Below are 20,406 nucleotides of genomic sequence, written 5' to 3'. Positions count from 1 at the left end.
TGGGAGGTGTGTGGCCGGACACTCCTCCCACCCAGGCCCACTCTCTGGATCCCTGAGTCTCTCTGGGTGCTCATCTGGGGTCAGCCTTTGCCACCTGCAGGTCCTGAAGCCCAGCTGAAAGGGGAGCGGGCCAGAAGACAAGCAGAACCCCTCTCTGAACCCCTCTCAGCTCCGTGAGCCCCCCAGCTCTGAATACAGGGAGAGCTCAGTGCAGTGAGCAAGGTGGCAGGAACACCGTGCCAGGGGTGCTACCCAGTGACACCGGTTTCCTCGTGGGCTTCCACTAGGAAACCGAGGATGCACCGCTCCAAAAGGGCCCAGGATGCAATAAAGTCACTTGAGAATTCATCAAGGCTTCTAAAACCATATATTTGAGAAGTTCACTTGAGACACTAAATTATTTGCTGACAGAAAAACATTTGAGGGATTAATATAATGAAATGGAAACATGCAGACCAGTGTCACTTCCATGTGAAAGATGGGGAGGGAGGACCCCCTCTCCCCAACAAAGTCCGGAGGCCTCAGAACTCCCAACACCCCCTCCCCCTCAACACACACTATTTGGGGCCTCTCTTCTCCTTGAAGAGCTCCCGATAGCAGCTGATCACGTTGTTCACGCCCCGGCAGACGCGGAGGCTGCGCTCCAGGTTGGGGTCGTCGTCCCTGACGATCTGCAGGCCAGCATCGAAATGTGCTAGGGCCTTGGCCAGGTGCCTGGCCGTGAGCTGGCGGGAGGCCGTCCAGCTGTCCTCCCCCTCCTCCCCGGCTGCCCGCTCCTGCTCCAGCCCCACCAGCTCCTCGTTGGACAGGTCTGCGCCCTGGCTCTGCAGCAGCTCAGCCACATCCGCCTCTGCCACCTCCCCGAAACCCAAGCCGTGCGCCAGCGACACGACGTCCCGCCGGATCTGCGGGAGGGCCTCCCCGGGTCGGGGGCTGGCATCGTGCTGGAGGCACTCGGGCCACAACTTCCTCCAACCCCGGTTCAACGTCGCGGGCGGAACCTCCTCCCAGGACTCGGAGATGTTGTGCACAGCGTCCAGGATGCTGTAGTCCCGCCAGAAGTCCGGGGCCGCTGACCGCTCGCCGGCGCCTCCCGCCCTCGCCGCCAAGAGGCGGAAGACCCTCCGCAGGTAGCAGGCCTTGAACGTGGCGACCACGTCCTGGGTCATGGGCTGGATGAGGGCCGTGGTGTCCTTGGGCAGGTACTCCACGCGCACGTGGTCAGAGAGGTCGTCCAGGTTCCCGGGGCGGCCGGGAGTGCTGTCCAGGACGAGCAGAGCTTTATATGGGAGCCCGTGCCGGGCGCAGTACCTCTCCACGGCGGGGCAGAAGAAGTGCACGAACCACTCCTGGAAGAGGCTCACAGTGACCCAGGCCTTCCTGTGCGAGCGCCACAGCACGGGCAGGTTGGGCTTGGAGAAGCCCCGGAGGGCGCGCGGGTTCTCCGAGGGGTACACCAGCAGCGGCTTCAGCTTGAAGTCGCCGGCGGCGTTGCTGCCGAGCAGCAGGGTCAGGAGATCTTGGGCGGCTGTGAACCCGGGGCCTGGCTTCTCCGCCGTGGAAGGGACCGTCCTGCCCGGCAGCCGCCTCCAGAAGAGCCGGGTCTCGTCCACGTTGAACACCTGCCGGGCCGTGTAGCCGCCTTCCTCGATCACCCGCCGCAGCAGCACCGGATACCGGCGCGCAGCCTCTGCGTCTGCGCGCGCCGCCTCGCCCCCGGCCCCGAGGCTGCGCAGCCCGTGCCGCGCCTTGAAGCGCGCGAACCAGCCGCGGCTGGCGCCGAAAGTCTCAGCCTCGGCGCCCTCCCCCTGCGCCCGCTTGAGCTCCTCAAACAGGCTGCGCGCCTTCTCCTGGACGAGCACCACGCTGACCGGCACGGCACGCCGGGTCTGCTCCTCGATCCACGCGCTCAGCAGCCGCTCCATGTTCTCCATCACCAGGCTGCGGCTGCGCGTCAGCTTAGAGGCCGCGTGCGGGGTGGCCGCCTGGGAACTCGCTCGGATCTTGTCCTTGTTGTCACGAATGGTGGCCACAGTGGAGGTGGAGAGCCCTAGTGCCCTCCCGATTCGGCTGAGCTTCTCTCCGGCTTCGAAGCGCCGCAGTACCTCCAGCTTCACCTGCAGGTTGATGGCCTTACGGTCCCGCTTGGCACTTCGGCGCTGGCCCGCCCTCGGCGGCCTCTTCAGGGGGGGCTTCGGGCCCGCATCACTCTCTCCGGACACCACAAGAGAATATTTATGTTCCCGCCCTGTGCCCGCTGATTTCAGGGCCGCTGCCGCCCCAGCCCTGACCCGCTGTAAAATGGGGAGACAACGTTTATCGGTGGGAAGTGCCGATGGGCCTGGGTAAAACCCTTAGAAGTCACTGACTAGTCTCTTTAGGTGGGAGATTCGGGGCCACATCCGGCCACTCGATGAATTCTGGCCCCGTGGACTAAATAAACTTCACCCTCAGGATTGCAGCAAGCCTCTGAAAACCCACTACCACTTTCCGAGGGAGCCCCCCGCTGACACCACCATCCCAAGTCACCTACTCGCCGGCCTCCTGAAGCATCCAGGGTGGCATAATACACCACAGACTGATGTCAGACCAAATACAGAAAGCAGAAATTACCAGCACGTCATAGCTGGGCCCAGGAACGGGCAGCCACAGTGTATAAGCCTCAGCTCAGAGCTTGGTGGCAGCCGGGGAAAGGAGAGGAACAAGCTGTCCAATTGGAGCCAACACGCTTCATAGCCCCGAGCTCGCAAGACCTTGAGCAATGTAATTAAGGGTGTCAGGACTCAAGGTTTTTGTTTCTGTGTGTTGTTCTGTGTGCGGCATGGGGGATCTTAGTTCTCCAACCAGGGATCGGACCCGTGCCCCCTGCCGTGGAAGAGCGGGGTCCTAACCACTGGACCACCAGGGGAGTCCCTGTTTTTGTTTTTAATGGAGGAAATACTTGTGCAGGGTTCAATTACCCAGACGGGCTCCCGGAGAACCAGGCGAGGAGCAGGCCTGCCTCCCGCCTTGGGGCCCCGAGGTGGCCAAGGAGACCCACTTCCCAGTGTCCTCCCACAGGGCGGTGGGCCAAGCACCTTGTTTCTTCCAGAAGCAGCATCTCTCACAGCCCAGCTCTACACTCTCGACTGGTGATGGGAGTCTGACAGTAAAGCAGCCCTGGGTGTTCTCTGAGAGTTGCCGGCAGGACACCGGCTGAGCCGGACTTGGGCAGATCTAGGCAGGGCCACCGCAGGCGTTCCCAGGCCTCGCAGTGTCTCAGGAAGACCCAGGAATGGCAGTCAAGGGTGGGAAAGGCCAGGGTGTGGTCCACTCTCCCCCCTCACCTGGCAGGAGACCCCAGCCATGCTCCTTGGCTGGTCTGCCCTCCTTCCCACGTGTGAGCAAGTCCCTCTGTCCTCCTGGGGAAGCCCCCTGGGTTACCCACCAGGATCAAAGACATGCAGGCACCCCGCGACACAGAGATAAGCTTTGGTCCCTGTGTCTTGAGGCCGTCCAGAGGACAGGCAGGCCCAGGGGCAGCAGCCAAGATGAGGGTGTGTGTTCTGGGATGAGAAACCGACAGCGGCCCACATGCCCTAGCAGGGCTGGGCACATGACTCCAAGAGAGCCACTAAAAAGCAAGGCTGGAACTGCCTGTGCCACTGGAAGGGACCTCAACACGAGACGCAGTGAAATCAGTGGGGTGCAGAGCGTTAATGGGGCTTCCTTTGGAAATGTCTGTGTGCCCCGTTCACACACACGCCCATGTGTGTGAACTGCACGTTGTGTACAGGAAAGAGGAAGGATGTACGGTGGGTGGCAGTGGCCATCTCCAGAGAGGAAGACTGGCTGTGGGGTTTCAACTTTATGTGCTTTTCTGAAGGTTTGAATTACTTTATAATGCACATACATGTTTTATATACATTTTAAAATTTTCTTTAAAATGGGAGGATAAATAATGACTGCTGTATTTCTATCTCTGTGCAAGAGAGACTGCAACTACAGTAAGTCCCCTACGTACGAACGAGTTCCGTTCCGAGAGCACGTTTTTAAGTCCAATGTGTTCGTAAGTCCAACGACGTTAGCCTAGGTACCCAAATTACACAATCGGCTATACAGTACTGTACTGGAATACTTTTCACACGAATAATACATAAAAAACAAACACACAAAAAAAATAAAGAAAACATTTTTAATCTTACAGTACAGTACCTTGAAAAGTACCGTAGTACAGTACAATAGCTGGCACCCAGGGGCTGGCATTGAGGGAACAGGCAGGAAGAGTTACTGACTGGAGGAGGAAGAGGAGGTGGGAGATGGTAGAGCTGAAGGATCGTCAGCAATAGGAGATGGAGGGCAAGTTGCAATTTCACTCACGCCTGACGTTGACGGCACAGGTTCTGGTTCCTTGCTGGATTTAATTCTATCTACCCTCTTGTAAAAACGATCCAGTGATGTCTGGGTGGTAGCTCTTTTTTTCTCGTCATAGATGACACGGTAGCACTGGATTGCATTCTGAACGGCTGCTGCCACCTTCGTGTACCGTTCTACATTCGGGTCCTGTGCCTCAAAAACTACCAGTGCCTCCTCAAATAAAGAAAACCCCCGTGCCATTTCCTGCGTCGTGAATCTCTTCGGTTCTTCAGTTACTTCTTCTTCCTCCTGCCCCTCTTCGTCCTTTCTCTGGGCCTCCAATTCCATCAGGTCTTCATTAGTCAGCTCCTCGTGTTGCACAGCAAGGAGTTCAATGAAGTCGTCCTCTTGCAGATCTAGCTCCAGCTTCTCGCTGAGGGTCACTAAGTTGCTGAAGACCTCTTTGGACTCCTCGTCCACCTTCTCAAATCCACGAAAATCGTGAACAAACTTTGGGCAAAGGTTCCTCCAAACCCCATTCATGGTGACGGCCGTAACCTCACTCCAGGCAAAGTCAATGTTCTTTATGGCCTTGTAGATGTTATAGTCCTTCCAAAATTGTCGCAAGGTTGTTCCTGATTCGTCACTCGCCTTAACTGCCTGACGAAAAGTGTGACGTAAGTAATATTTCTTGAAAGTCGCTATAACTCCCTGGTCCATAGGTTGGATGAGCGCCGTAGTATTCAGTGGCAGATGCACTACTTTGACGTTGGGATGAAAGTCATCCATGAATGGGGGGTGGCCCGGAGCATTGTCAAGCAGCAAAAGAATGTTGAATGGGACCTCCTTCTCCAAACAATACTTCTCTACCTCCGGGATAAAGTGGTGAAAAAACCAGTCCTGGAAAATGGCCTGTGTAACCCAGGCTTTGGGGTTACTCTTCCACACAACAGGAAGAGAGCCCTTGGCTATGTTTTTAAGGGCTCTTGGGTTCTCTGAATGATAAACTAAGAGAGGCTTCAGCTTCATATCACCGGAAGCATTGCCACCAAACAACAGCGTGAGCCTATCCTTTGATGCTTTATAGCCTGGCATCAACTTTTCCTCCTTACTGATGTAACTTCGGTCTGGCATCCTCTTCCAGTACAGTCCTGTCTCGTCCACATTAAACACCTGCTCGGGTAAATACGCGCCTTCATCAATAATTTCTCGAAGCGTTTCAGGAAATTCCCGGGCAGCTATTGTATCTGTACTCGCTGCCTTGTCACTTACTTTTACATTGTGAAGTTTGGCTCTAGCCTTGAACCGGTGAACCCAGCTACGGCTGGCATTAAAAGATTTGCCCTCTGATTCTTCGCCGTGTTTCTTCTTCAAGTCTTCATAAAGGCTCTTAGCTTTCTCTTGAATCAGCATTAAGCTGAGTGGGACTCGACGCTGACGCTGATCCTGCATCCACACACTGAGAAGCTTCTCCATCTCCTCCATCACTTTTCCACGCTTCTTCGTTATAATTGTCGACGTCATCGGCATAGCAGACTTCACATGTTCCATGATCTTGTCCTTGTTCTTTACGATTGAGCCGATGGTTGAACGATTCAGGTTATAAGAATGAGCGACGTCTACCATCTTTTCGCCTCGCTCCACTCTCTCAATTATTTTCACTTTTGTTTCCATCGTTATTGCGTGGCGCTTCTTAGCAGTACCAGCTACATCACCGCTGCTTTTACGCTTGCTTCCGGACATCCTGGGCTTGAAATAAAGATACTGTACTACTGTACTCTATACAGTACTGTAAAGTACACAAAAGCACAAACCACTTGTAGAGGATGCACGCACATAACAATGTACGCCAGACACGTGAACTAACTTACGTGATTGGACATGCGAACGCATGTTCGCATCTTTGAAAGTTCGTAACTTGGAGGTTTGTGTGTAGGGGACTTACTGTACTCTGTATTCAAATGGTGTGAGCCTGGGGAGGCCCCATCCTCAGACCCAGGAGCTGGGAGAGGGTGCAGGGCAGGTCCTGAGCCCAGCCTGAGGGCGAAGGGCGGTGGGGGTGGGGGCTGGGCACAGCTGCTGAATGTGACCCTCCACAGCCTGGGGTGAAGAAGGTGGGAGGGGGGGGCGGGCAGGGTCCCGCAGGATGTGGCATCTCTGACTTTGGAGGACTCACAGCTCACCTGAGCTCCATCCGTGAAGGGCTTGGCCGGCTCTGCCAGGTCTCCAAACCGTTGGTCCTCGGGAGGGGCCTGGGCCAGTGCTGAGGGGAAACAGCAGTGTTAGTGTCTGCAGGCCCACCCTGGGGACAAAGGGGTGAGGCACCCAGGCCCATTACTCAATCCAGAGGTCAACATGTCCCACTGGCCGGGAACTCTGAGCCAGGTGAGACACTGCCTGCCCTCTGATTCACACACAACACCCTATCCTGGCTGACAGGCAGCCCCTTCCAATGCACACACACATACGTACCTCAAGAGCACACCCAAGGCCCCTGAAACCCAAGTCACTGAAACACCAAGGAAATAGTCATTAGAAGCTTCCTTCAGCTGCAGCTGGGTGGTCAGTAAAGGGCTGACTTAGCAGGCCTGAGCTGTCCAAACCCTCCACACTCCAAACGAAAGTCTGGCCCTTGACCTGCTCCTGGGAGGGGACCTCTAAGCCCTAGGAAGATTCTGCCTGATGAGAACATCTTTGTTTACCTAAGTTCTTGGGTCACACAGATAGTTCATGCTAACGATGTGACATGGGAGTAACCCTGGGCCACACTGTACAGGTCTGACCTCTGAGGGGAGTTCAGGCTGAGTAACTAAGGTCAGTCATGTTCCATACCTCGGTGACTGACCCCCAGTAAAAATCCTGGACGTCACTGCGGGCGAGCCCCCCAGTGGCAGCATCCTGTGCGTGTCGTTTCACATCACTGCTGGGGGAATTAAGCATGACCCACACGACTCCCACAGGAAAGGACACCCGGAAACTCGTGCCTGGTATCTCCCAGACTAGGCACCTTCTTCCACTGTTGACTTTAATCTGTATCCTTTCACTGTAATAAACTACAACCACGAATATAATAGCCTTGTTGAATTCTGTGACTCCTCCTAGCAAATCACTTGAGGCTAAGGGGGGTCTTGGGGACCCCTGAACACACAGCAACAGCGACAGCCAAGGAAGAGCTTGGGACATCATTCTGGTCTCCCTGATAGCATCAGAGCAGTCACCTCCAAAACCACCCAGAGAAAGCCAGGGCCAGCCCCTACCCTCTCCCATGTGGGGGCATCGAAGGGGCCAGCAACAGGCTGAGAGCAGGTAAGGGTACTCAGCAAAGGCAGGAGTTTTCGTGTAAACGTGAGAGCGTGCGGCTTCAGGGCTGAGTGGACATAACCATGCATGCCCCACAGGACCCTCGGGAACACCAGGCCTGAGTCCGTGCAGAGCCAGCAGGCTGCTTTGCCAATGTCCACACTCTTACGATGCAAAATCTCTTTTAACAGAGATTAGCGTGCATCACCTAAGCATCCGTTCAGTGGGAAGCTGGGAACCGGTACCAGGGAACAGTCCCCTAAGACGACAAACGCTGCCCATGGCTCAGAGGACAGCCCAGCACGACAGCCAGACACCCTGGGAGGACTGTGGACCCATGCGTACAAGGTGTCTCACCTGCACCTCACGTTCATGCCTGGGTGAAAACCAGTCCTGCATTAGCAAGGTTTTCCTTAGCAGCAACTTTTACAACATGTGCAGAACCGGCTTCATCCTGTCCCCCTGGGAGACCCCAGCACCATCCAGCAGCAGCCCCACCTCCCAGCCCCTCCTCTGAGTCTCTAACTGTCAGAATTCCGACCTCTTCCTGGAGCAGATACAGCTCCCTGCAGCTACTACCGCCATGACATCTTAGAGTTCTTTTTGTACTTTTTCACTCCTTCAATGCCTAGGTTACACTCTCTCCATTAAATCCCCTCTCTTAAAACAAGTGGTGCGTTAGCAGTTCCTCAAAAGGCCAGAGTTACCATATGATTTAGCAATTCCACTCCTAGGTATATAACCAAGAGAATAAAGTATACGTAAGTTCACGTCAGCATTAATCGTAACAGCCAAAAGGTACAAACAACCCAAATAGCCATAACAGATAAATGAATGAACAGAATGTGGTATAACCACACAATGGAATATGACCAGGCATAAAAACGAGTGAGGCACTAACATACTGCACTGCGGATGAACGTGGGAAACATTAGAGTCGATCAAAGAAGCCCGTCATAAAAAGCCATGTATGATTCCATTTAATAAAACGTCCAGAATAAGAAAGTGTACAGAGGGCTTCCCTGGTGGCGCAGTGGTTGAGAATCTGCCTGCTAATGCAGGGGACACGGGTTCGAGCCCTGGCCTGGGAAGATCCCACATGCCGCAGAGCGGCTGGGCCCGTGAGCCACAACTGCTGAGCCTGCGCGTCTGGAGCCTGTGCTCCGCAACGAGAGAGGCCCGCGCACCGCGATGAAGAGTGGCCCCCGCTTGCCACAACTGGAGAAAGCCCTCGCACAGAAACGAAGACCCAACACAGCCAAAATCAATCAATCAATCAATCAATCAAACATACGCATCTGATTCAAGATCCTCATTAAAAAAAAAAAAAAAAAAAGAAAGTGTACAGAGACACAAAGCAGGTTCCTGGCTGCCAAGGCACTAGGAAAGGGAAGAATGGGGAGTGGCTGCTGACGGGCACGGAGTTTATTTGAAGGTGATGACATTAGACACGGGTGATGGTTGTACAAACCTGTGACTGTACTAAAACCCATAAAGTGTACAATTTTTTGATTATGTGGGTTAGAGCCTAATAAAGCTGGGTTTTTGTTTGCTTGTTTAAGTGCTACGGTTTCCACCCCTCGATACAAGGGGCCAAGCAGGCAAAAGGAACTGCACAAATACACCAGTAAACAGGTAAACACATGCCAGGGTGGACCGAGGCGGTAACCAACCATCTCTCCTCCCTGCTGCACGGCTGTCACCTCCTCACAGGTGCGAAAGCACACGTCCAAGGTGAAGACGTCACACAGCACGAACTGCAAAGCCACCCCTGGCCGGGCCGACCTCCGTGCCCACCTCCTCTTGCGTCCACCCCCTCTAGAGAAAGAAGGACACCCTACTTGTGATTGGAGGTCTCACTGTCCAACTCTCAAACCAGACTGGGCTCCAACAGGCCAGGGACCTTGCCTCTCTCCCTCCCCTGCTGGACCCACAGGGCCTGGCACATGGCATGCACTCCGTGACCTTGCCAGGAAGGAGAAAAGGAAGAGAAAGAAGGCCAGCGCACCTGAGCAGGGGAAGTGCTACGCCAACCCCAGGCTCACACCTCTGGGAGGCTCAGAGTCTAGGAAAGTCTCCAAACATGCCACAGCTTCTGAGTCTTCTTCCCAGAGATGAGGACACAGGGCCTGGGCAGCGCGGGCAGGCACTCAGGACCCGGCGTCATGGGCTGTGTCCCCCTGCACTTTCCCTGCCCCCAAGCCCACTCCCCCGCGGCTCACCAGTCTCCTGCAACATCTGAGCGAGGTCCTCCACGAGCGCCACAGCCTCCTCGCCACTCTCGGGGCACTGGGACTCCACCCAGACCCGGGTGTCAGGCGGCAGCACGCCCAGGAACTGCTCCAGCACCAGCAGCTCAAGCATCTGCTCCTTGGAGTGCACCTCGGGCCGCAGCCACTGGCGGCACAGCTCGCGCAGCCGGGCCAGCGCCTCGCGGGGCCCTGCTGCCTCCTCGTAGCGGAAGCTCCGGAAGCACTGCCGGGGGTCCCTACCAAGCCCAGGCAACAGGGTCTGGGGCTGAGGCTTGAAGAACGGTTCAGGATCCCACAGGGCGGCCTCATCCTCCTCCATCTTGATGATCACGAGCTCTTCCTGACCGATGGGTGCTGGGTCGGCTGCCATGGCGAAACCTGGGGAAGCTGGCCTCTCTGCCTTCACTCAGGCCACACACACCGTCTTCCTGGGACACACACACACCCAGTCAGGGCCATGGACCACCCACACCCCTCCACTGACTCACACCCTGCAAGGTCACTTGCTGTGGCGGAATCTGTCCCCACACCTGGCCAGCTGACAACCTGGCAGGGGGACACCTCCAGCCTCGACCTCCCTATCTGTGCCCTCAAGAGGATGCCTCACACTGGGAATCTGGTTAGGACAGTGAGGGAAAGCTTCCTGCAGGGAAGCCTTCAGGAGTTCAGGCCAGACTGGGCCGGTAGGAGGGCTGCTCCTGGGGATGGGGCGTGGACATGTCCAGTGTCTCAGTGGCAGAGAGAATCCCATCAGCAGCCAAGCAGAGGTGCTGGCGGGAACTAGCAGAAACTCAGTGCCCAGGGAGGGTCCGTGCCTAGGGAGGGTCCAATCCCAGGGAGGCTCTGTGCAAGCGAAGGATGCAGTCTGTGGAGCACTAGAAAGAGTGATGTGGGGGACAGGCTGGAAGACCAAGATGGTAGTGGGGACCGCTGCAGTGCAGCCGCACGGGGAGAGCAAGAGCTGGTTCCTACACTGGAAAGACTTCCTTCCCTCATGGCACAATCCTATGAGGCCTGAGAGGCTCAGCCCAACTCAACTAGTCAAGGTCAACAATGGACAGTGAGAGAGACGTCCACGCTACAGTGCTAAACAAGAAAGTAAGCTGTGGTCCTCCTCACTTGACACGATCCCACTAATGTTAAAATTTCAAAACAAAAAACAGGAGCTACTGCTACAAGTGTTCAGAAAAGGATCCTGAAAACCAGCAACGCCTCAGCTGGCAATTCTGGAGAAAAAAACTGGAGTAGGACATCTGCTTTTTCTTTTGTAATGTCTGCAGAGCATCTGAATTTTTCTGCCAACGGCCATTTACTACCACTGTAACTTCAGAAAAGAACACAGATTGGGACTTTTTCCCTGATGGTCCAGTGATTAAGAATCTGCCTTCCAATGCAAGGGGTGTGGGTTCAATGCCCCGTCCGGGAACTAAGATCCCACATGCCGCGGGAGAGTTAAGCCTGCGCGCCACAACTACTGAGCATGCGAGCCGCAACTAGAGAGAAGCCCGCGCGCAAGTAGAGAGAAGCCCGCGCGCAAGTAGAGAGAAGCCCACGCGCCGCAATGAAGATCCCGCGTGCCGCAACTGAGACCCACACAGCCAAAAAGAAAAATATACAAATAAATATTTAAGAAAAAAGAACACAAATCATTTTCAATGCCAATGCACGTCTTTAAAGCATTGGTCAGGGCTCCCCTGAACCAGGCCGCCCCATCCAACAGCCCCCAACCCCCGGCTCTCTCCCCCAAGTACCCTGAGATGACAGCTAGAGTGGAGGACGGTCTGCGCAGCGGAATCAGCAAATGCGAAGGCTGTGTGGCCTGGGCGAACTTATACAGCCTTCGGCCAGGGAAGGATCTGGATTTAATCCCCCTATGCGGTGAGCGTCCCCCCACCCCGCCCGCACTCTCACTTTATACAGGCACGCACGCAGGTGCAGCAGGAGCAAAGAGGTGGTCTGAGCTGCAGAAATCCAGGAAGACTTTCCAGGGGAGGTGAGAAGTTTAGGGGGAGCTGGGTGGAAAGGTGGACAGAAGCCCAGGAATTCCGCCGAGAAAGGGACTAGCGCGGGTGCACGTGCACCGACCCCCGAGGCATGGCGAGAGCCCAGCTCGGGCCAGAATCACTTCCGGGGCAGGCCCAGCCCCACCGGACTCCATGTCCCAGCAGCCCACGCGCCGCCCTTCCCCGCGGACTCGCCGGAGTCCTCGGAAAGCGGCTAGTGTTCCAACGTCCCCCTTCTCCTGCTGCCCTCTGGCCAGCTGCACACGCTACCCCGGGCTTTTCCGACGCCTCTACCGCGTCGCGCCCAGACTCACCGCCCCCGGAAGCCACGCGGACGGCGTCAAACAACACCTGGCAGGAACAAAGAACAACCACCCTGGGGCCCCAGGACCACGAGCTTCCGTCCGCCCCAAGGACTACTTCCGGTGCCTTGTGCCCACCCCGCCCCTTCCCTCCCTTCCCTAGCAACCACCCACCTCCCCACGACAGGCTAGCGCCCGGAGGTGACGGGGAGGTGACGGGGAGGTAACAATATACTTCTGCAACTCTTTGGCGACGTCCGGCGCCCGGAAGTGGAACGTACGCAAGCCCGGCCCTGTCCCGCGAGGCCCTCTGGGAAATGTAGTCCTTGGCCCGCCAGAGTAACAGCCCACGGGACCTGTAGACACTACATTTCCCAGAAGGCAGCGAGCACCAGCGCTCGGCGCCGCCGGGAAATGGAGTTCTTCAGGGGCCTGCAAGGGGGCGCCAGTGGTGCGACTGCCGACGCTCCGCGGCGCTTTCCCTGAGGTCCTGGCTGTGTCCCGGGTTCTGAGGTAAAGAGCTGTGGAGCTAGATGGGCCCATCCGTGCGTCGTCTCCGCCACGCCCTGCCCGTGCGACCTCAGATCCCCTCGCTTTCCGTCTGTTCGACTGTGCCAGGTTGCCCCTCAGCTGCCTCTCTACTCCTGCTGCCCGGTGGATGTGGCATTTCCTCCCACCTGGTCACCTGCCTCTTTCAGCTTCTGTGCCGCACTCCGCCTCCATCGGGGCTGCTCCTGCTTCCCCGTCCTCAGGGCTTCACCAGCCACACCGTGCTGGGCTGCCTAAAACAGGCCCCTCTCTGATGCCTGGCATTTTGAAATGACCGGTTTCCATAAGCTGGGGCGGCACCTCCCCAGAAAGCCTTCCCTATCAAGTTCTCTCCTCTGACCCCAGCTAGGTTTGGGTCCCTCACAAGTCGCCCGTCATAGCCGTCGTCACACAGAATGTAACAGCCTTTGGACCGGCAGCTCCTGAAGCCAGTCTCTCCCACCCTGGTCTCCCCAACACCTAGCACATTACAAGTGCTCATAATTTGTGCAGTTTATTAATCCAGTCAGTCACCAGGCTCCTAAGAAAAGCTCTTCTACTTCTCCTTGCCATCCCTTTTGCCACGCTCCCCAAGAAAGCAAACAAGGGACCTCATCTGACCTTTCTCCCAGGAAGGCTGGACCCTGGAACCCCTCCCTGGCCTCCGGCCCCTTTTACGTATTGACAGCAGGCCCAGCACTGCAAGTGTTAGCTGGGACAGAGGTAGAAGGAATCCTTTCTCCCAGCTTTACTCTTAGCATGCGTGTGTGTGTCGCGCGCACACATTCACGGACACATGCAGGTACCTGAGTCGAAAGGAGTCCAGGAGGCCAGACAGCCCTGTCTCACCACCTGTGGCTCACCTAGCTGGAGTACAAGAACTCCTTCCCTTGATGACTCTGGGTTTTGGTGGCCCATATGGCATGTCTACAGAGTCTAGTGGATACCCCAGTGTGCTTGTTGTTACAATCTAGGGGGACAGGAGAACAAGCTGGAATGACGGGAGATAACAAGACCATCCAAGGAGTCAATCCATTGGAATCGGAGCCATGTTTCTAATCTTGGAGAGAGGCTGGGCTGCAGCCAGTGTGCTGGGAGCTGACCCTGAGGTGGCCACTGAGCCCTCAAGAATGGCTGAGATTTTCCAAAGAGCTCTAGATCTGGGAGACCATCGAAGTGACAGAAGGCTCAGCCTCAGAGGCTGGGGGGAAGCCAAGACAACCACGGCACAGAAACCCAGGGAAGAAAACATCTCCAAACCAAGGAAAGCCACACATGCCCATAGGCTCGGGCACAGGGAAGGTACCAGAAACCTCAGACAACACAAGCCGTGGAAGCCAGAAGGAGTGAGGATGGCACGGAAGGTGAGCAAGGAGAGTAGGAAACCCCCATCTAGAGTTGGCTAGGAAGAGTCACAACGGTGCACGGGCAGGTCAGGGTTGGCAAATAGGAGAGGCTTGTCTCAACCCTGGCCCCTCACCACAAGGAAGGCTACCCTGGTGGGCTGTGCTTGGCAACTGCTGTTCTACAGGGTGTGTCTCTGACACGGATGGGCACTCCTGGGTCCCGCAGCTCATCTGCCAATCAGAGAACACCACCCTCTTGTTCCCCAAGCCTGACGCTCTGTGTGCCACTGTACAAAGATGGCAGTGCATGAGGTATGAGAACCATGGGTGGGAAGTGGCAGTGTCTACCCTCCAGAAACAACACATCATCAGACAAAGCTCATCTGAGGTCAGGCCCAAGTCCTAAATCACACAGGACAGCCAAAGAGGTCTGTCCTTCAGGGTTTGTGCCCTTGGCCACTTGCCCACCCGCTGTGGGCCCCACCTGGGGTGAGTGCAGGCTTTCTGCCAACTCCTTTGTTGCCACCATCATGGGGCCTCTTGAGGCCCCGCAACTGCCCGAGCCTGTCGCCTCCTTTCCCGCTGCAGCTCTCGGAGGTGGGTGAGGGCACAGTGGACACCCCGGGACACCCGCAGGCTGCGTTCCCGGTTGGGATCGTTCTCTGTGAGGACTCGCAGGCCAGCAGCGAAGTGGGACAGCGCCTGGGCCAGGTGCTCAGGGCGCAGTGCACCCACACTTGCTTCCTCGGTCTCCACACCCACCATGGCCTCCATGAGAGCTGACTCTGGGCTTCTGGAGGCCAGGCCTTTCCCCGCCTCACAGGGCAGCCCAGAGCCACTGACATCCCCGACCTCCACCTCCCGGGGGGTGCTGCGGGGCGAGGGCTCCCCACGGGCCTGCAGCAGGTGTGCAACGTCGGCCTCGGCCACATCCCCGAGGCCTGCGTGGCTGGCTAGTGTCACAATGCTGTGACGGAGCTGGGGGATGGCATTGTGCTCGGGGGCACCAGCGGGCACGCACTCGGGCCAGAGCTTCCTCCAGGCACTGTTCATGGTGGCAGGCTGCAGCTCTGCCCAGGCCTTAGCGATGTTGTCTACAGCGGTCATGACAGTATAGCTGCGCCAGAACTCCCGCACGGAGGGCCGGTCTGTACCCGCCGTCTCCTGGACCAGCTGGCTGAGCATGCGGCGCAGATAATGGGCCTTGAAGGCGGCAATGACACCCTGGTTCATGGGCTGGATCAGGGCTGACGTGTTCTTGGGCAGGAACTCAACACGCACGTGGGCTGAGAGGCCACCCAAGTGGACGGGGTGGCAGGGTGCGCTGTCCAGCAGCAGCAGGGCGCGGTGTGGGAGGCCATGGCTGGCACAGTAGCTTTCCACGGCTGGGCAGAAGCAGCCGGTAAACCACTCCTGGAAGATGCTAGGTGTCAACCAATCATTGCGGTTGGAGCGCCAGACCACAGGCAGGCTGGCCTTGGAGCAGCCCCTGAGGGCGCGCGGGTTCTCCGAGGGGTACACCAGCAGGGGCTTCAGCTTGAAGTCACCAGCCGCGTTTCCACCAAGCAGCAGGGTCAGGTGGTCCTTAGAGGCCTTGGGGCCAGGCCCCGCTGTCCCCTCCAGCGCCAGAAGCATGCGCTCAGGCAGCCGCTTCCAGAACAGGCCTGTCTCGTCCACGTTGAAGACCTGCCGCGGTGAGTAGCAGCCCTCGTCCAGGACGGTGCGCAGCACCGGGGGGTAGCGTGCGGCAGCCTGGGCGTCGGCCACAGCCGGCTCACCCGTCAACAGCACATTGTGGCGCACCTTGAACCGGGCGAACCAGCCGTTGCTGGCCCCGAACGTCTCGGCCTGGGCGCCGCTGCCCTGCTCGCGCTGCAGCTGGGCGAAGAGCCGGCGCGCCTTGTCCTGGATGAGAAGCGTGCTGACGGGCAGGTTCTGCCGCCTCTGCTCCTCGATCCACAGGCTCAGGAGGCGTTCCATGCGGCCCATCAGCACACCCCGGCAGCGGGTCAGCTGGGTGGTGCTGACGGGCGTGGCTGCCTGAGAATTGGCCCGGATCTTGTCCTTGTTCACGCGGATCGAGGCAACAGTGGAGGTGGCCAGCCCCAGGGCCCGGGCGATCTGCGTCAGCTTCTCACCCTCCTCAAACCGCCGAAGCACCTCCAACTTCACATGCAGGGTGATGGACTTCCGGTCCCGCTTGGCACTGTGGCGGAGGCCGATCCCAAGGGGCGCCTTCCCCAGCACCTGCGGGTGGGGGGTTGTCTTCATGCCGCTTCCCCGAGCCATGCACCTCAACAAGCTCTCTCCCCACTGCCCGTCCGCGGTAGCTACTGCCGTGCCCACAATGGCCTCTGGGCCTCTCCTGCCACGCCCACCTCTGCCTGAAGAGGAGAACACGTGGGCATTAATGTGCGAGTACATGAGAGCCTGGACCACTGCCTGGCCTTCCCATGCTCTGACCTAAGGCCCCCAGCCCTGCTGACCACTGCCTCAGAGGCAGGCCCAGTCCCTTCTCTCCCTAACGCTAAAGACACTGCATACGCGCTTCCCAGAACACTCTGCAGGTAGAGGAGCATTTCATTTAGTTTTAGCTTATGAGACCAAAAAAAGTTCTGCGGGGAGACTTTGTTCTTCCCCCAGAAAACCTCTTGCAACCACAAGGAGATGCAAAGAGAGTCTAGAAATCCTGACCCATCTCTCAGACACTGATGAGTAGAAGCATCTCCATGCCATCCAGAGACATGAAACATCAGTGTGGGAGACTGAATAACGGCTCCTAACCACACCCACATGCACATCCCAATCCCAGGAGCCTATGATAAGTTCACCTTTCAGGGCAAAAGGGACACTGCAGGTGTGATTAAGTTAATAATCTTGAGAGGCGGAGATTATCCTGGATTATCCCAGTGGGCCCTAAACGTAATCAGAGGGATCCTTGTAAGAGGACACAGAAGATTTCACTCAGTCAGATGGCAATGTGACCACTGAAGCCTAGAGCTTCCAGAAGGAACCAGCCCTGCCAATACCTTGATTTAAGCCCAGGAGCCCCATTTCAGATTTCGGACCTCCAAGACTCTAAGATAATAAATTTGTGTTGTTTTAAACCACTAAGTCGGGACTTCCCTGGCGGCGCAGTGGTTAAGAATCCACCTGCCAATGCAGGGGACATGGGTTCGAGCCCTGGTCCGGGAAGATCCCACATGCCGCGGAGAAACTAAGCCCATGCGCCACAACTACTGAGCCTGCGCTCTAGAGCCCGTGAGCCACAACTACTGAGCCCGCGCGCCTAGAGCCCGTGCTACGCAACAAGAGAAGCCACCGCAATGAGAAGTCCGCACACCGAAATGAAGGGTAGCCCCCGCTCGCCACAACAAGAGAAAGCCCACATGCAGCAACGAAGACCCAACGCAGCCAAAAATAAACTAATTAATTAATTTAAAAATAAATAAACCACTCAGTCTGTAGTAATATGGTAAAGCAATCACAGGAAACTAACACAGAAGGTAACCTCCTTAATTCTTGCCACCACCGTGGAGTACTTGGGGATAGAGGAGGAAGGTGGTTCTCCACACAGCAGTCGGAATGATTCAGTAAGAACCAAGTCAGGGGGGAATTCCCTGGCAGTCCAGCGGTTAGGACTCCGGGCTTCCACTGCAGGGGGCACAGGTTCAATCCCTGGTCAGGGAACTAAGATCCCAGCAAGCCGCATGGCACGGCAAAAAAAAAAAAAAGCAAACAAACAAAACAGTGGCTTCTCTGCTCAGAGCCCTCCCAGGCCTCCCACATCTCTGAGTCAAAGCCACAGTCATCGCCAGCTTTGTCAAGGGCCTCCCTTGTCCTTTGCGTACTCCTGACCACATCCTCAGGGCAGACTAAGGGCACTCCCGACCCAGGGGCCTTTGTTACTGTGGTTCTTTGGCCCACAGTGGGGGCCCTTCCCCGTAATCTGCATGGCTTATTCCCTCTTCTGCAGGTCTCTGCTCAAATGTAACCTAACCAGAGAGGCCCTCCCCACCTATATTTTATTATGCATCCATCACACGTTGCCTGAGAGCAGGAGCTGTACCTACTAAGCACTCTGTTGGGTCTCCAGGCCCAGGAAGAGAGCCTGGCACTTTGGAAGCATCCAACAGTCACTTGCTGACTGAATTATTTAATGAAGTATAGTGATGGAGGCAGGCTTCTCGCTTTGTCCCTTTTGCATTTCAAACCATGTGAAAGTAGCACCTGATCAAAACAGTAAAAGCTTTTTTTTAAGGAATGCGTGTGAAAAACAAGGACAGTGCCTGACAGGTCTTTGTGTTTTGGGAGTGTCCATGGCACTGAGGAAGAGTACCTTCAGGGACCCATGGGCTGCACCTGGCTTAAAGGGGAGGTGGGCATGGGGAAGGCTTCCTGCCTGGAAGGAGGCCCCAAATTCCGAACCACTCACGCGCCCATCCCTCCGTCTCCACATCCCTGCCTTCACCTGCTCACCCACAATTTTTTTCTTTTTAATAAATTTATTTATTTATTTATTTTTGGCAGCGTTGGGTCTTCGTAACTGTGCACGGGCTTTCTCTAGTTGCAGCGAGTGGGGGCTACTCTTCGTTGAGGTGCGCGGTCTTCTCACTGCGGTGGCTTCTCTTTGTTGAGGAGCATGGGCTCTAGGCACGTGGGCTTCAGTAGTTGTGGCACGCGGGCTCAGTAGTTGTGGCGCACGGGCTTAACTGCTCCGCGGCATGTGGGATCTTCGATTCCCAACCACTGCACCACCAGGTAAGTCCCTCACCAACAATTTTAAATTAAATTCATTCATTCTCTCCCTCCCGCTCTAGAAAGTCCCCAAGCCCTCCGACGGGGAAGGCGCCAGACTACATTTCCCAGAAGGCCGCGGGGCCGCCGGAGGCCCCGATTGGCCCCCTCGCGCGCGTCCGTTCCCTTCCCCCCACGGGAACCAAGGGTATAGGCGCCTCGGCCCCTTCCCCCCGGAGCCCAGGCTCCCGCGCGCCCGACCGCTCTCACCTCCGGACCGCGACGTGGGCCGGCTTCCTCAAGTGGGCCGACTGAGCTGCGGCCCCTCCCCATCTCCGGCCTCAGGTGCCGCTTCCTGGCGGCGGCCGAGGCCAGCCTCCATCTTGCCGGCGGAGGCGGAGGTTGCCGGGCGACGGCCGGGATTGGAGGAGGCAGCGTGGGCCCCGCCCCCGACGGCGCGCTAGGTGCTGCGTCCAGTCTCCCAGGGCCTACCGGGAAACGTAGTTCGGCGACGAGGCCGCCGAGCACAGAGTCCAGCCGGGGGCGCCCAAGGCCGCCTCTGCCCAAGGCCGGATTTCTCGCCTATTAATTTCTCTCTCCTGTCTTTCCTGCCGTCTACTTTCGGTCTCTTTCTTTTCTTTCTTTTTTTTTTCTTCTTTCATAAAGTTTTTAATAACCTATAATTTTCTTACCTGTACACTAGTAACCTTAAAAAGACAAATATTTACTACCAAATGTTAACTACTGTACAATTTACAAAAAAATATAATTTTAAGAATTTGGAATAATAAAGGGAAGGTACCTACTTCAAATGGATTAAATAAGAAAATTCCACTTTTTAAGAAATTTAACCAGGAAATGGGAACTTTCCAATTTCTCTAAAGGAACACCAAAACATTTTACTGAAGTCAGAGAACTTACTATTTTTGTTCAAGACTTCATCTACATAGTTTTAAATAAACCCTAAAAAATATTTTCCAGTATATGTAAGGCCTCTACACAGAGCGCACGACTAGGGAAAAAAGGACTCCGTCAGAATGAGAAGCCATGAAGAACAGAGATATGTCTTGTTCACCTTTACATCTCCAGTTCCTACCATAGTGCCTGGCTCAAGGTGAAAATGCTTAAGCAATGGTTGTCGCCGTACATTGAACCAGGCAGATACATCTTTGGTCCAGTTTTCATTCCATATTAAGCATGACCTGAGCTGCAGGCCCGATTCTTGGCCCTTGACCTTAAATTGAGTAAGGTAAGCCAATATGCATACACTTTCTACATCAGCCTTCTGACAGGATCCTCAGAACTGAATTATCACAGGTTGTGAATCTTCTCTTACATGGTCTAATTCTTATTTCTTGAATAATATCAGTGTGCAAAAGTAATGCATTTTCGGGACTCCCCTGGTGGCGCAGTGGATAAGACTCCGTGCTCCCAATGCAGGGGGCCTGCGTTCGATCCCTGGTCAGGGAACTAGATCCCACATGCATGCTGCAACTAAGAGCTCGCATGCCACAACTAAGGAGCCTGCCTGCCGCAACTAAGACCTGCTGAGACCAAATAAATACTAAAAAAAAAAAAAAAAAAGTAATGCATTTTCAGTGCA

General features: G+C 56.0%; 1 protein-coding gene across 17 annotated transcripts; it reads right to left on the bottom strand.

Moving 5' to 3' along the window:
• Positions 1 to 348: 348 nt before the first annotated feature.
• Positions 349 to 19,225, bottom strand: LOC103003850 (tigger transposable element-derived protein 1-like). Of its 17 annotated transcripts, none has more exons than XM_057534107.1 (4): positions 11,799 to 12,198; positions 9,858 to 10,315; positions 6,519 to 6,598; positions 349 to 2,294 (listed from the first exon to the last, which is right to left on the bottom strand). In XM_057534107.1, exons 2-4 carry the CDS (start codon positions 10,255 to 10,257, stop codon positions 558 to 560), a joined length of 2,217 nt encoding a protein of 738 aa, XP_057390090.1. In that variant the 5' UTR covers positions 10,258 to 10,315; positions 11,799 to 12,198; the 3' UTR covers positions 349 to 557. The 17 variants fall into 17 exon arrangements, with proteins under 17 accessions (XP_057390090.1, XP_057390080.1, XP_057390082.1 ...); XM_057534097.1 differs by lacking the exons at positions 349 to 2,294; positions 11,799 to 12,198 and adding exons at positions 4,161 to 6,099; positions 19,074 to 19,192; XM_057534099.1 differs by lacking the exons at positions 349 to 2,294; positions 11,799 to 12,198 and adding exons at positions 4,161 to 6,099; positions 14,551 to 14,670.
• Between the last annotated feature and the right edge of the window lie 1,181 nt (positions 19,226 to 20,406).

The sequence above is a fragment of the Balaenoptera acutorostrata genome, chromosome 19 (assembly GCF_949987535.1).
Source record: "Balaenoptera acutorostrata chromosome 19, mBalAcu1.1, whole genome shotgun sequence".
NCBI lineage: Eukaryota > Metazoa > Chordata > Mammalia > Artiodactyla > Balaenopteridae > Balaenoptera > Balaenoptera acutorostrata.
This window is presented reverse-complemented; position numbering and strand designations above follow the sequence as displayed.